Consider the following 14,541-nt stretch of genomic DNA (forward strand, 5'->3'; position numbering starts at 1 on the left):
CATGTATTATTAGCCCCATTTTACAGATGGGAAAAACTGCAGTTAAGCAAGTTGTTTGAGGCCTTACCGCTACTGAGTGGGCCGTTCAGAGCTGATGCTAGGTGATTCTCATTTAAATTTTTTCCACTCTATCATGCTTCTTTCAGATCTAGCTCATTCAGTCACTTGGGATAATAATTCAGTGGTTTGTTGTAGTCTACGAAGCTTGCCTTTCCCTTTAAATTGTCTAGCTCTTGGGGAAGATACCCCATAGCTTTGTTGTGGGATAGAATCATGTTTCAGCACAATCGCCGTAGAGTGATATTTTGGCTGAACTTAAAGCACAAAGAAGGTGTTAGCATTTTTTAAGTGAGTGTTTGCCCCCCTTGGGTTTGATTTAGTGGCCTGGGGTCCCCCCTTAGTCCCTTTGAACATCATTGCTATTGAATCTGATTTCTTTCTTTTTTTTTTTTTATTTATTTCTTATGCATTTGGAGTAACTGATGTGCTTCCAAAGGAAGAAGGAATATGGGGAAGGGGGGGTAGTGCATCAGATTCCCATTTAACAGAAAGGACAAATCCAGTTTAAGCAAAGAGGAAAGAGTGACACCGCAGAAGGGCCACAGGCACTCTCAGAACAAGCCAAAGGTTTCTCTGGGCTCATCACAGCCATTCCCAAAGTGGTCTGCAGGACAGCCATCAGGCACCAGTTCAACAGCGAGGAAGACCAGTTGTAAGATGATGAATTCCAAGTAACAATAGGGCAAGCAAGGCTAATATTCTGGGGAACCGTGTGTTCTTGAAAAATGCCCTGGGTCCAGCGTTGCGTGCATTCCTCAAGAATATGTCGCCGCCTGTAGGTGATCATGTGAGAAATCCTGTGCGACATCTGAGTGGTCTCTTAGAAAGGCCCTGAACCCCGTACCTTGACAAGGGTCAATGACCACAACGGGAAGGAGATCAAGGCTGGCTTCCCCTCCCAGAGAATTTAGGAAAAATAGGTGTAAGACCAACCCTGTGATGCGCCACCTCACTTGCCCCCCCCCCCCCCCCACTAGGCCTGCATAATAAGCAGGAAGGGCCGAAGACTGCGCTTCCCTCCCTAATGCCTTGCAGGTTTATTAAGCTTATGTACTGCAGGACAGGTGCTGGGGGGGGGGGGGGGGGGGGAGGGACTGCCCTTTTGGGGGTGACTTGCTAAGGAAATGTGAGGAGGTGAGAAGGTAAAATCCTAGCAAGGGAACTAGAGAGAAAATCGAGGGATCCCTGGGTGGCGCAGCGGTTTGGCGCCTGCCTTTGGCCTGGGGCGCGATCCTGGAGACTCGGGATCGAATCCCACGTCGGGCTCCCGGTGCATGGAGCCTGCTTCTCCCTCTGCCTGTGTCTCTGCCTCTCTCTCTCTTTCTCTGTGACTATCATAAATAAATAAAAAAATTTTAAAAAACATTTAGAGAGAAAATCGAGGAGGGCCAGGAGAGAAGGAAGGAGGGCGCAGGGGCAGCCTGTGGGCCTCTGGGTTCCCCGGGGCGCCCATCCCCTGCAACCCTCAGCTCCCCCCTGCTCCCCGCCTGGCTCCCCACCCCCGCTCGCTGGGGCTGGGGGCTCCCTCTGGTCGTGGGGGTCCCGCGAGCCCCCCAAGGCTGCCCGCGCCCCGCAACCGTCCGCCCCCCGCGCCCCCAGCGCCCCAGCGAGGGGTGCCCGCGTGCACAATGGGGAACGAAGCCAGTTACCCCGAGGAGATGTGCTCCCACTTCAGCCAGGACGAAATTAAGAGGCTGGGCAAGCGGTTCAAGAAGCTGGACCTGGACTGCTCGGGCGCCCTGAGCGTGGACGAGTTCCTGTCGCTGCCCGAGCTGCAGCAGAACCCGCTGGTGCAGCGAGTGGTCGACGTCTTCGACACGGACGGCAACGGGGAGGTGGACTTCAGGGAGTTCATCCTGGGGGCCTCCCAGTTCAGCGTCAGGGGCGACGAGGAGCAGAAGCTGAGGTTTGCCTTCAGCATCTACGACATGGATAAAGACGGCTACATCTCCAACGGGGAGCTCTTCCAGGTGCTGAAGATGATGGTCGGGGACAACCTGCAAGACTGGCAGTTACAGCAGCTGGTGGACAAGACCATCATCATCCTGGACAGAGACGGGGACGGGAAGATCTCCTTCGAGGAGTTCAGTGCTGCGGTCGGAGGCCTGGAGGTGCACAAGAAGCTGGTAGTAATTGTGTGAGCTTTTCCTTACGAGCACCACCCACCAACCCTTACTTCCCTTTCTGTCCCTTTTGAGATGGGCTCCAGGCAGCCCAGCAGCCCTCTCTCTGACTTACTTGGAAGTGCTTCTCTTTGTCAAGCCACGTTTTTCTAACACGAACCTCATGACCAACTCGGTGTCATTCATTCTTTCTCTCTCAGCGATTCAGGGTAACGCTCTACCTGGGGGAGACCAAGATGAAGGAGCGTGGTGGGGAAAGAAAACCAAATGGCTTTTCTAAACGTCTTTTTCTTGGCTTTGTTTTGTTGTGGGTTTTTTTTTTTAAGATTTTAGTTATTTATTAATAAGAGACACAGAGAAAGAGAGAGAGGCAGGGACACAGGCAGAGGGAGAAGCAGGCTCCATGCAGGGAGCCCGATGTGGGACTCGATCCCAGGTCTCCAGGATCAGGCCCTGGGCTGAAGGCAGCACTTAACCTCTGAGCCGCCCGGGCTGCCCTTTTTCTTGGTTTTGATGCAGAAACCAAACTATAAAGAGTCAAAAAGAACTTTAAAAATCCCAAAATGAGAAAATATACATATCTTGGCCTTCACCTCTCATGGTGTTATATATGGGAGAAAATTGCACAATTTAAATCAGGTGTTGGGTGGATAGTTTTGACTTACTTGCAGCCAGGTTCTCACGACGGATTGTTAACTTCCTGTGGTGGCAACAGGAGCAGATATATTTCTCTTGGCTGAACACCTCTTTGATCAGCTCTCTCTGGGCAGCGAAAGCCCGTCTTTCCCTTTCCTGGGCTGCAGCCCACTGCCCACCCTATGTGCAGAAATCCCTGAGCCTGTCTGGAGGGTTCCTCCTGTCTCATCGTTTCAGCTCCTGACCAGAAACTGGTCTCAGGACTCTTATAAGAAATACTGAACCTGGATTAAGTGCCCAGCCCAACTATCAGCCTCGGTGGCAGTCTTTCAGGGTGGGCTACCCATCCCAATACGAAGTTCAGTTAAGACTGCTCCCAGCCAAACAGGGTGGGGGCCTTCCCAGAAAGCTCTTACCTCCAAAACTCAGGCCCCACCACCACCACCCCAGTTACAGGGAAAGGGACAGATTCAGAGTCATTCTTCCCACAGGACAGAGGCAAACACAATCAAAAGATGCAGATACGGGCAGACCTGTCTCTGCAGAAGCAGGGTGCCATCTGTACTAGCTAAACTTAGTTTTAGAAATCAGACCCCGGGCCTGGCAGGGAAGCTGAGAGCTCTTTCACCCCAGGAAGCTTTTCTCTTGGAAGACTCAGCCCATATTTCCTCATACCCTAATACACCTGCAGCCAAGGTGTGTACTGGAGCCTATTTACACTGGGCAAAGGCAACGTGTGTGCATCTCTTGCTAGCTCTGTGTTAGTGACGTCATCACGTTGATAGACTGAAATTGGCCACCGTGGAACTAGCACATCACGGGAAGGAGCAAAAACTTTTCATTTTGTTTGGAGAACCAGTATAAGTAAGTATATCACTGCCTGTACTGCAGATCTTACCAGATCTCTGAGGTCCCACTTAACTGTCAGTTCTTAGAAAACAAGGTGTCCTTGGTCCCAGCATTTGCCACTTCACACCAATCCTCTTCCTTACAGTGGACCACTCCCCTTCCATCCCCCATGGAAGGGCTTAAGGCTTTCAAAACAGCGGTACAATGAAACATTCTCTCCCTACACAGGACAAAACTCAGGTGATTTTACTCAGGATGAGGAATATCTGTTTGAAAGATACTATTATCCTTATATTTTGAAGAAGCTAGTAGCTGGTCTTGAAAAAAACAAAAGTAGGAAAAATAAGTCCACAAATTTAATTACTGTCAGGGCACCCATCTACCAAGGCTCCCTGCCACACTTTTTATTTTCTAGATTATTTAGGAACCACAAAAAATAGAGGAGTCTCTGTCCTTTATTCCTGTGCAGTCCTAGAAAATGTATTAAAACTCAAGAAATGGCCCCAACCCTGTGTGATACCCCCATTGCAGGATAGCATCAATTCAGACACTCTTGGGTTTGGAGTTGCTAACAACTGGGTTTTTATGACGGTCATTTATTAGCTCTGTGAGCATAAGCAAGTTACTTAATCTCTCAGGATCAGTTCTCCTAATTAAAACGAGGATCCACCATATGGTCATTTTGAAGATTCAAAAATGTAAAACATGTAAGGGGTGCCTGGATGGCTTAGTCAGTAGAGCATGCAACTCTTGATCTCAGGGTTGTGAGTTTGTGCCCCATGTTGGGTGTAGAGCCTACTAAAATAATAATAATAATAATAATAATAATAATAATAATAATAATAAAAGTAAAGTGCCTAGAGCACAATGAGTTCATTGTAATTTCCTTCTCTTCCCCCCTTTACTCCACTTCTATTAGATCAAGATACATAAGGGAAAGAATTCTTCGTCTTGAACTCTTTCTTAGTACTTAGCTATAGCAGTGTAAAATTAGCTGAATGTTTGTATAATCCTAATCCAGAAAAGAAACAATGTCATAGCCCTCCCGACCCCCTCATGTGCAGAGGTAACGAGAGACTTCTTGGCCAGAGAAAGTTTAGAAGACTCTCATTCTAGCCCAACCTATTTGACTTTGTGGAGGAAACTATGCAAGAGGAAAGTCAGCATGTGTAGTGCTAGCTGACAAGGCCTCTCGGAGACTTTTTTTTTTATATACTCTGCAATGTACACAATAAAATATGGAAATTTAAAAATTACGACCAAGGGTTTGAAACATGTTGAATTACATGTTTAAATTTAACAAGAGGAGGAAAAATATTTCAGCTCCTGGAATGGCTGGAATTAACAAGCTAATTGCTCCATCAGTCTACTTAATGTAGTTACCCAGAGCTTTATGGTAATGACCTTGAACTGAGAACTGTTTCTACTTTTAGCAACTGGAAAGATCTGACTGTATGGATATTTGGGGAGAAAGATCACATTTACTTCCAAGTTAGAATGCTTTGATTTTTCTGTTAGTTGCTGGTTGCCAACGTATATAGTTCTGTACAACTCCTTGCGTGATAATGGTAGTTAACATTTCTTGAACCACTGTTCCAGATACTGTTGAATTTGTTATATCATTTAATCATAACAACACTGCAAAGTAGGTGCCATCATTCGGTTTAATGCATGAAGCTGTAGAGAGATCTAGAATCTTCTCCAAGATCTCCCTGTTGGTAAGTGGCAAAGCAAGAACTTGAACTAGGCTTTTTTATTTATTTATTTATTTATTTTTATTTTTTTATTTATTTTTAAGACTTATTCATTCATTTGAGAGTGTGCACCCATGCACTGCAGTGTGGAGCTTGCTTCTCTCTCTGCCTGTGTCTCTGCCTCTCTCTCTGTGTGTGTCTCTCATGAATAAATAAAATCTTAAAAAAATAATAAAAATAAAAAATAAACTGATAATAGCAACCAATATACTTCCAGGCTATACAGATCACTAACAATATGTTGTTATTAAATCCAATATTAATGGATTGTATCTGCTCTCTACCATATGTTGCAATCCCAAACCACAAGACACTTTTTTTTTTTTTTTTTTTGAAATAGGAGAAAATACAGCCTTAGCTCTGTTGGTTTATCCTCAAAGTCTATCATGCTTTAGAGGCATTCTCAGGGAAAAACCTCTCAGGAAATATTTTTTGTTTAGTTACAAATTCTATTCTTCACTTGTACTATTGAATCTCTTTGTTAGCATATAGGAAGTCATTGATCTGGCTACTGTGTTTTATCTGTTTTGCATGCCTTGAAAAGGGAATGGCTTGGATGTTTTTTAAGACAAGGTGGCACCGTAATAGGCCACTAGACTGAGAATCAGACTGGACGCCTCTCCTTTCATACTGGTTACTGTAGCTGTCCCAAAGGCTGGTGACTGTGCACATAGCAGCAAATCATGTGTCAACTTTAAAGGCATTGGCTGGTTCACAATGAAAAACCACAACATTGAAGAGACACCAGCAGCAAGACAGCTGTGTACATCAAAGGCTACAGTCTGAAAACTCATAGGCTTTATCCGACCTGCAAGTAAATTTTTTTGTTGTTTTATGTGATGTTTGTCCTCACAAGTTTTTTATTTGCCAATATTTTTAAAATCTGAAGCTCTTAAATCAAATCAAAATGAGCATAAAGGAATGCATGCCACCCCAAGATGAGAGTGACCTTTTATTGGCTAAGATACCTATGAAGCATGTGGCTAAAATGGAAAGTTTCAAGGAAGAGAAAACCTGCTCCACTCTTTAGTACAAAAGCTCAAGATGGACTAAAGTGTTCATTATTTTTCAAAAATAGTGCATCTGGTCATAAAACATTTATCCCAACAACCAATATTTTCTAACAGCTGAAACAATAAGTTTGCAATAGTCAAAACAAATATAGCCATATAATACTTTAAACCTCCATATAATAAAATCTAACAAAAACTAACAGTCAACTTGAAATTAGAGAAACATAAATAATACCTAGGAGAGAGGTTAATAGTTTTTTTTCAACAAAAAGCCTTGCCTTGTCTGGAATGCATAACCAGCAAAGGATATAAATATATGATTCATACAAAAGGAGATGGAAAAAACATCAAAAAATAGCCTCCCTAAGTAAATACAAATCAGAATGTTTAAAACAAGAAAAAATGATTGCATATAAAACAGGCTTGGCAGGGATGTGAGCATTCTGTGCATCGGGCAGCATCAGCTACAGTGTTCACACTTTGTGAAGGATGCTTCACACTTCATGAGGCCTCAAAACAGTAATATCATCTGACTTGTTAATCCCAGCCACTGTATATATATATGCATATATATATATATATACACATATCAGAGAATCTCATATATATATATATCTCAGAGAATCAAAACCGATTTTTAAATGTTATGCACAAAAGATTTTTTTGTTGTAGCAATATTTATCATGTATATATAATATTAAAGAAAATTAAACACCTGACAGGTTGAGATTAGTTGCCAATTATGGTAAATAATAGGTGATAAAATAAAGCCATTAAATTAATAAATAAAATGACTGTAAATACACATTTTTGGAAAATAGTATTTTTTTTAAAAAGCAGAGTTGTTATATATTTACATAATTTTGGAAAATACATATATATATATGGTTCATATGCAGTTCAGAAAAGGAAAATAAGAACTGAAAGTATTTTGTAGGGACACCTGGCTGGCTCAGTTGGCTAAAGCCTGTGACTCTTGATCTCGGGATTGTGAGTTTGAGCCCCCCATGGGATGTAGACACTTATTTTTTAAAAAGAAACTATGTATGGGTAAAGGATTATGGTTAATCGTCTCTAAAGTTTAGAAATGTTTTTCTGAGTTGCTTTAATAATAAATCAAGATTTTCAAAAGACCACACAATGGAGTAATGTAGCAAATTGAGTACCAGGTCTGAGGCTAAAAAGTGGTTGCAGAAGCCTAGAAGGGGCAGGGGCTTGGAGAAGGCAAGGAACAGAAGGAATGTTTCCTGAACAGGATGGGCAGTGCCACACTGACGGAGCCATTAAGCAGATTACAGATTAAAGAAGACAGAGGTTCCCAGCCCCCAGGGCCTGGAAAGTGATGAGACCTTCCCACAGACACTGGTCGCTGTCCATCTACATCATTTTGCTAATGCAAATGTGTGAGCACTGTTAATTAACTTTGCTTATGCATTGTCCTGCTGGATTTTGCAGATCATCTCCTCTTGTTTCTTTTGTTAAATGTGATCTTTCCATCTGTCTTCATTGATGAAAAAATTCCAGATCCTCTGAATGAACATCTTCTTTCTCCCTCTTCATAATTATTGTTATTTTTTTTTTTTTTAGAAATCCCAAATGATTGCACCTTACACTTTTACCCTACTCTCCAGCCAGGTAAACTGTATCCCTTGGGAGCTGTCCTTGGGACCTCCGAGCCCAGCCTCCTGCAAGTCTCCATCTTCTGTCCCTCCCCCACAAAGGATCATTTGTATAGATACAACAATGAAGCTGCCAAATTTGTTGAGCTTCTGCTCTTCCAGGCAAAATAGTGGGTGGCAAACAAAAGTGTATAAATCAGGTCTTCTAGATTAGAAACTGTATTTGCTTCCTATGTATGCACCCTACTTCCAAGTATCTAGGAGTCATCCATAGTTCAGACTTTCCATAGCTCTTCTTTCCTTTACCTTTCACTAAAATCATCATTTGTCCCCAACTCTTGTTCTTACTAAAGAAAAAGAATATCAGTTTGAACACCAGGATTGGGCTTTACAGACTCAGAGAAGAGATAATGCAAAGTTTAACGCACTAGATCACTAAAATATAAAATGATTTCCCCTGGTTCTTATAGTTATTTTACCCTGGGGGAAGCCTACTTTAATGGGTACTGGAAATCTTGAGATTAACTGTAACTAAGTTTCTTTTCAGATACATATTGTATTTAATAGGCATGTATTGAACACCTACTATACACCAAACTTTTGGAGGCATATAAAGAAAGGCAAAGCCTCACTGTATCAGAGAAATCTTCCTAGAACAGACTCATGAATTCACTTCAGGGTTCTACATTGAGAAATAAAGTCTATTTCAAGATAGGTTCTATTTATAGCTTGGAGCTAGAGGAGCTTAGTCCTTTAAGCAGTCTATCGGGTCATGTTCTTTGGTTGCAAGCAACAGATTAAGCAAGAAAAAAGGGGATTATCAAAAGAATAGTGGGGAGCTCAGTGTTTTGAAGTAAGGAAAAGAATAACTGATAATGCCTCAGGAACCACAGGACTCCAGGGACTATGACTTTGAGGCATTGGCACTGGAAATGACTCAGTCTCAAATAACTTTCAATGCCAATATCTCTGTTTCAAATGCAAATTGGCTTACCTTAGGTCACATGCTTGGCTTTAAGGGACCAAACAATGAGGAGTCTGATTGGTTGATAAATGAAAACTACGCATTTCCCCAAGGAAAGTGTCCTAAACAAATAAAATCAATACAATACATGCCCAACACAAGTCAGCTGAAATTACTGCATTCAATCTCTAACTTTTTATTAATTGCAAATATACTTCCCTCCAATTAGGTCCCAGAGTGATGAATACTGGTATTATGCAGTCATGATGGCAAGTTTTCCAAGCTCAGTTTTCTCATCTATCAATTGAGAATACCCATCTCTTTCTCCCTCACAAAATTATTCTAAAAAATCTCCTGAGATATACAAAAGTGTTCAGGGAGTAGAAGGGAAAGGAGAAGAGATGGGTAGGAAATATCATAAAGGGAGACAGAACATAAAGACTCCTAACTCTGGGAAACGAACTAGGGGTGGTGGAAGGGGAGGAGGGCGGGGGGGGGGGGGGTGAATGGGTGACGAGCACTGAGGAGGGCACTTGACGGGATGAACACTGAGTGTTATTCTATTGTTGGCAAATTGAACACCAATAAAAAATAAATTTATTATTAAAAAAATAAAAAATAACGTGTTCAGGGAGAAAAACTGGTACACATTTACATTATACAATAAGATTCTAGCTTTTGAATGCTTTCATCCGTTCTTTCAAAAAATATTAATTGAAGACCAAGTAAATGCTAGGCACTGTTCTAGGCAATCAGGGTACAGTCTGAACAAGATGAACAAAACTCCTATCCTCTTGGAGCTTACATTCTATGTAAGAAGGGAAGTAGGCAATAAATAAAATATATTATGTTAGGAGAAAAATAAAGCAGAGTAAGGGGGTTAAGTTGTGTCCAGAAAAGGAAGGGGAGGAAGTTTTGCCCTTTTTAACCACATGGTTAGGGGAGACTTTATTGATAAATGACATTTGAATAGAGAATTGAAGAAAATGAGGGAGAGGAACAATACTGATTACTGGCAGGAGTTGCAGGCAGAGCACAGAAAATGAAGACTCTCAACTGCTCCATAGACTTAAGCAAGAGGAAGCCCAAGTAGCTGAGCAGAATGAACAAGTGAGGGAAGGATATGAAGTCAGAAGTACAGGACTAAATCATGGAAGGTCATTTAGACTATTGTAAGAACTCATGTATACTCTAGAGGAGATGGAAAACCGTCACCAGACATTGAATGACATGTTTTGTTGAGGGAGCCAAGCTGGATGCTGTGCAGAAGACAGACTGAGGGGATCAGAGAACCAAATAGAAGGCTATTTCAATAGTCCAAGTGAGCAATGATGGTGGCATAGACCAGAGTGGTTGGTTGAGGTGGTGGGAAGTCATCAGATTCTAGGTATACTTTGAAGGTAGGGTTCGCCATATTTGCAGACATACTAGGTATGGATGCTAAAGAAAGAGAGCAAAGATGACTCTAAGACTTTTTGCCTGAATGATAGCAAGGATGGGGATTCTCTTAAGAGAAAGACTATGAGAGGAGCAGTTGTCAGGGAGGAAAATTAGTTTATTTCAATGTGTTAAGCTTGAGATGTCTGTTAGATATCCTAGCAGCAAGACTGAATAAGAAGTTGGGGAAGATATAAATTTAGAAATCATTGGCCTGTAGGTAGGATTTATAGCCGTGAGTCTGGACAAGAAAGTGAATGTAGCTAAAGAATTAAGGCATGCCAATATTTATGATCATAAAGATGGGGAGGAACCAGTAAGCAAGACTGAAGTAGAACAGAGAGGTATCCCAGAAGCAGTGAAGAAAATATGTCAAAGAGGATGAAATAATCAATGGTGTCCAACCTGGTACATGAATAAGGTGAAAACTGTTGTATTTGGCAATGTGGAGGTCATTGACGGCTTTGACACGAGTTGTCTAGGTTACAGGTTGGGACAAAAAGCCTAAATGGAATGAGTTCAAAAGAGAATGGGGACAGAGAAATTGAAAACAAGTATAGCCAACTCCTTAGAGGACCAGAGAAAGTGTGCAGTTGGTATGTTGAGAGATAGGTACTGGGGGCTAGGAAGGCTTAGCTCTTTGGACTCAGTGACATCTGAAGCATGATGCATGAAACACTCTAACTGCATTTCTTGCTGGAGATTTCAGAATTAGTCATCTAACCAGCTGTCAGATGTTTCAAATGTCCACATCTGAGCAAGATGCAAAGCACGGTTTAGGCAGCAACAAAATTGGTGGTCTTGGCCTCTTTATGCTGGGAGCACTCATAATCTGGGCAGGGACCACTTAGAACATTTGACACAACAGGCATCTCCCTTTATCTGAATCTAGTCCATTCCTGGAAATACGTTGGCTGGTGAACTTCTAGATTGTGGGAGTCCTTTCCATTGTTTTAAATAAAAAAAGAAAAACCAAAAACAAAGCATTCCTACTTCATCCAAAAACCCCAACCAGTTTTAAATATCACTAAAACACCCTTAGACACGTGTGTTTAATATCTAAGGCACAGTGCATATAACAGTCCATCAAGGATTTCTGCATAATAGGAAGCATTTAAAACACCGTTTCTTATTCATTATTTGATGCATAATTATTGGATATTCATGGGTGTGATATGCAGAGTATGTTTTCCCTCCACAATGCAATGAATATATGCCAATGTAAATAATAAAATGCTAAAGAAGCATAACATATATAAATAACATTTAGCAAAATAGTCAAGCAAGGCAGTTTTCTGAGTGGTTACATATGGATTAAAGAGGTAGCTCAGTGAGATTGGATGGCCTAGCATGAGTGTATGATGGAAAAAAAGCCATAAATGGCCGAGATTTGCCCATGGCTAAATCCTAGGACAGACTTGAGACCCCAGAAGTGTATGGCTGTGAGCTATCAAATGAAGCTGCAGACAAAGCCACAGGATAAAGAAAACAAAAACCTTATGTCTGTTTGCCTTTCTTTGTTGTCATTTATGCAGCTCCTGACAACACACCATTGGGCTCTGATTGCATTTCTGAACAGGATGTTCATACTCCCATCATTTTGTCTGTGTTGCTTAAATGTATTTTTAAGATATGACTTTGAATATCCACTGTTTCTCTTCTTCCTCTGGCCAGTGATAAATGTGGAGTTGAGCAAGTTCCACTTTATTAGAAAGTTTTCACGTGGTATGTGGGGCAGATGCACATAGCTAATGCGCAGTACACGGAACACGTCCGAGGAGAAGAATTGCTGAATTACAACTGCAGCTGTACATCTTATCACTCAGACTCACACACAAGTTAAACATGTTCGTTGGTGCTCACAGGCAGATTATCGCGGATTTTCAATTCGGATGTTGAGTTTTGAATTAAAATATTTGCACGTTGTTTTAGGAAATAGACGGTAAGAGTTCAGGTAGCAAGGGATACCTATAAATGGTATTCACTTGAAAGGTAGTATGGGGGACGCCTGGGTGGCTCAGCAATTGAGCATCTGCCTTTGGCTCGGGGCATGATCCTAGATTCCCAGGATCCAGTCCCACATCGGGCTTCTTGCATGGAGCCTGCTTCTCCTCCCTCTGCCTGTGTCTTTGCCTCTCTTTCTGTGTCTCTCATGAATAAATAAATAAAATATTTTTTAAAAGAGAGAGAAAAGAAAGGTAGTATGGGATTTAGCATCAAACAGTCCTGGATCTACAACCTGGCTCCCCCATTTATTAGCTTGTAAGATCTTGGGGAAGGTAGTTAATCTCTATGAGACTCAGTTTCCTTGAATGTGAAATAGGGATAATAATATTTAAAGGGTATTAAAAATCATAATATGCATATGTGATGCCTGGCACACATATTAGTTGCCCAATTTAAAACAAACAGTAATTTTATCTACTAGTTTATTAGTATATGGGTGTAAACAAGTTAAAGGAAAAAATGAGGGGGTGCCTGGATGGCTCAGTTGGTTAAATGTCTGACTCTTGGTATCCGCTCAGGTCATGATCTCAGGGTCATGAGATCAATCACCGTGTCGGAGTCTGCTCAAGATTCTCTCCCTCTCGGGCAGCCCGGGTGGCTCAGCAGTTTAGTGCCGCCTTCAGCCCAGGGCCCGATCCTGGAGACCCGGGATCGAGTCCCGCATTGGGCTCCCCGCATGGAGCCTGCTTCTCCCTCTGCCTGTGTCTCTGCCTCTCTCTCTCTCACTGTCTCTCTCTCTCTCTCCCTCTGTCTCTCAGGAATAAATAAATAAAATCTTAAAAAAAAAAATTCTCTCCCTCTGCCAACCGCCCTGCTCATGTGCCCACTGTATCAAATAAATAAATAAATAAATAAATAAATAAATATTTAAAGAAAAATGTGTAAAATAAACTGAATACAGCCTATTTGATACTGAGGTAATAAGAGGAAAATGAGACTGGTTATTGTCACGCACAAAAACACAGAGGGGGGAGCCATGTGTTTAAAGGCAAGATGTGGGGATCCCTGGGTGGCACAGCAGTTTAGCGCCTGCCTTTGACCCAGGGTGCGATCCTGGAGACCCAGGATCGAATCCCACGTCGGGATCCTGGAGACCCAGGATCGAATCCCACGTCGGGCTCCTGGTGCATGGGGCCTGCTTCTCCCTCTGCCTATGTCTCTGCCTCTCTCTCTCTCTCACTGTGTGCCTATCATAAAAAAATAAAAATAAAAAATAAAGGCAAGATGTTTCACCGTAAGCTGCGTTTTTCTCAGTCGTCTTGGCAGCACCTTGTAAGAAAGTGCCAGTCTGTTAAGCGTTGTGCCAAATGTTTGATGATGTTAACGTCAAAAATGAATTCCCCCATTTTGTTCTTCATCCATGGCAGCAACAACTCACTGAATCCTTACGTAATAACCATATCCTGTACGCATTACGACAGGTCCCGCCCGAGGGCTATTTTCAGACATATTTGTAACCTACTTTCTGGAGGTCAGCGTTACACAGTTGGTCACCACTTGTGCAGAGATGTCCCAGGAGAAGCCCTAGTACTTGTGTAGCTCTCCGGACCTGACACACCTCTTCCCTTTCCTAGAGCAGCATTCCTTATTCCCTAGGGCTGGGCTTCTGCCTCATTGTCTCAGGTGGTCTGCCCAGGTATCTTGCCTTGTTCTCAGTGGCCTAGACCAGGTCATGCCTCTGCTCACCTCCAGTCATTAGTTCTCCAGGGATCCTAGCATCTGTCACTGATGCAGAGCCATCGCTGGAGGATGTACTGTCATGGAGAAAGAGATTTCATGCCCAGACTCCACTGGAGTCCCCAAGTTCTACCTCTGAACGCTGCCCCCAGATGGACTTCCTGGCATACCTAGTAGACGGACCCATGCCTGAACCATGTCTGGCTAAGTGTTTCTTCGGGACTGGAGGTAGAGGCGGGGAGAATGGAAGAAAGGAAACTCCCTTCAAGAGAATGGGAGGACACTGACATCCGTCATTTGAGGGTGATCAAAAATATAGGCTCTGGAGCTAGACTGCCTGACTTTGAACCCCAGCTCTAATCTTGGCTGGTTGTGTGACCTTGGACAAGTAGCTAAGTTATT

General features: G+C 42.6%; 2 protein-coding genes across 3 annotated transcripts in view; both read left to right on the top strand.

The window, feature by feature from the left end:
• The window catches only part of GRIN3A (glutamate ionotropic receptor NMDA type subunit 3A), a 151,288-nt gene that overhangs the window by 125,422 nt on the left and 11,325 nt on the right, over window positions 1-14,541 (top strand). The gene's annotated exons all lie outside the window — the stretch shown is intronic.
• PPP3R2 (protein phosphatase 3 regulatory subunit B, beta) lies at window positions 1,689-2,201 on the top strand. Its single transcript, XM_026013174.1, has one exon. It carries the CDS (start codon window positions 1,689-1,691, stop codon window positions 2,199-2,201), a length of 513 nt encoding a protein of 170 aa, XP_025868959.1.

This window comes from Vulpes vulpes, chromosome 12 (assembly GCF_048418805.1).
Source record: "Vulpes vulpes isolate BD-2025 chromosome 12, VulVul3, whole genome shotgun sequence".
NCBI classification, from domain to species: domain Eukaryota; kingdom Metazoa; phylum Chordata; class Mammalia; order Carnivora; family Canidae; genus Vulpes; species Vulpes vulpes.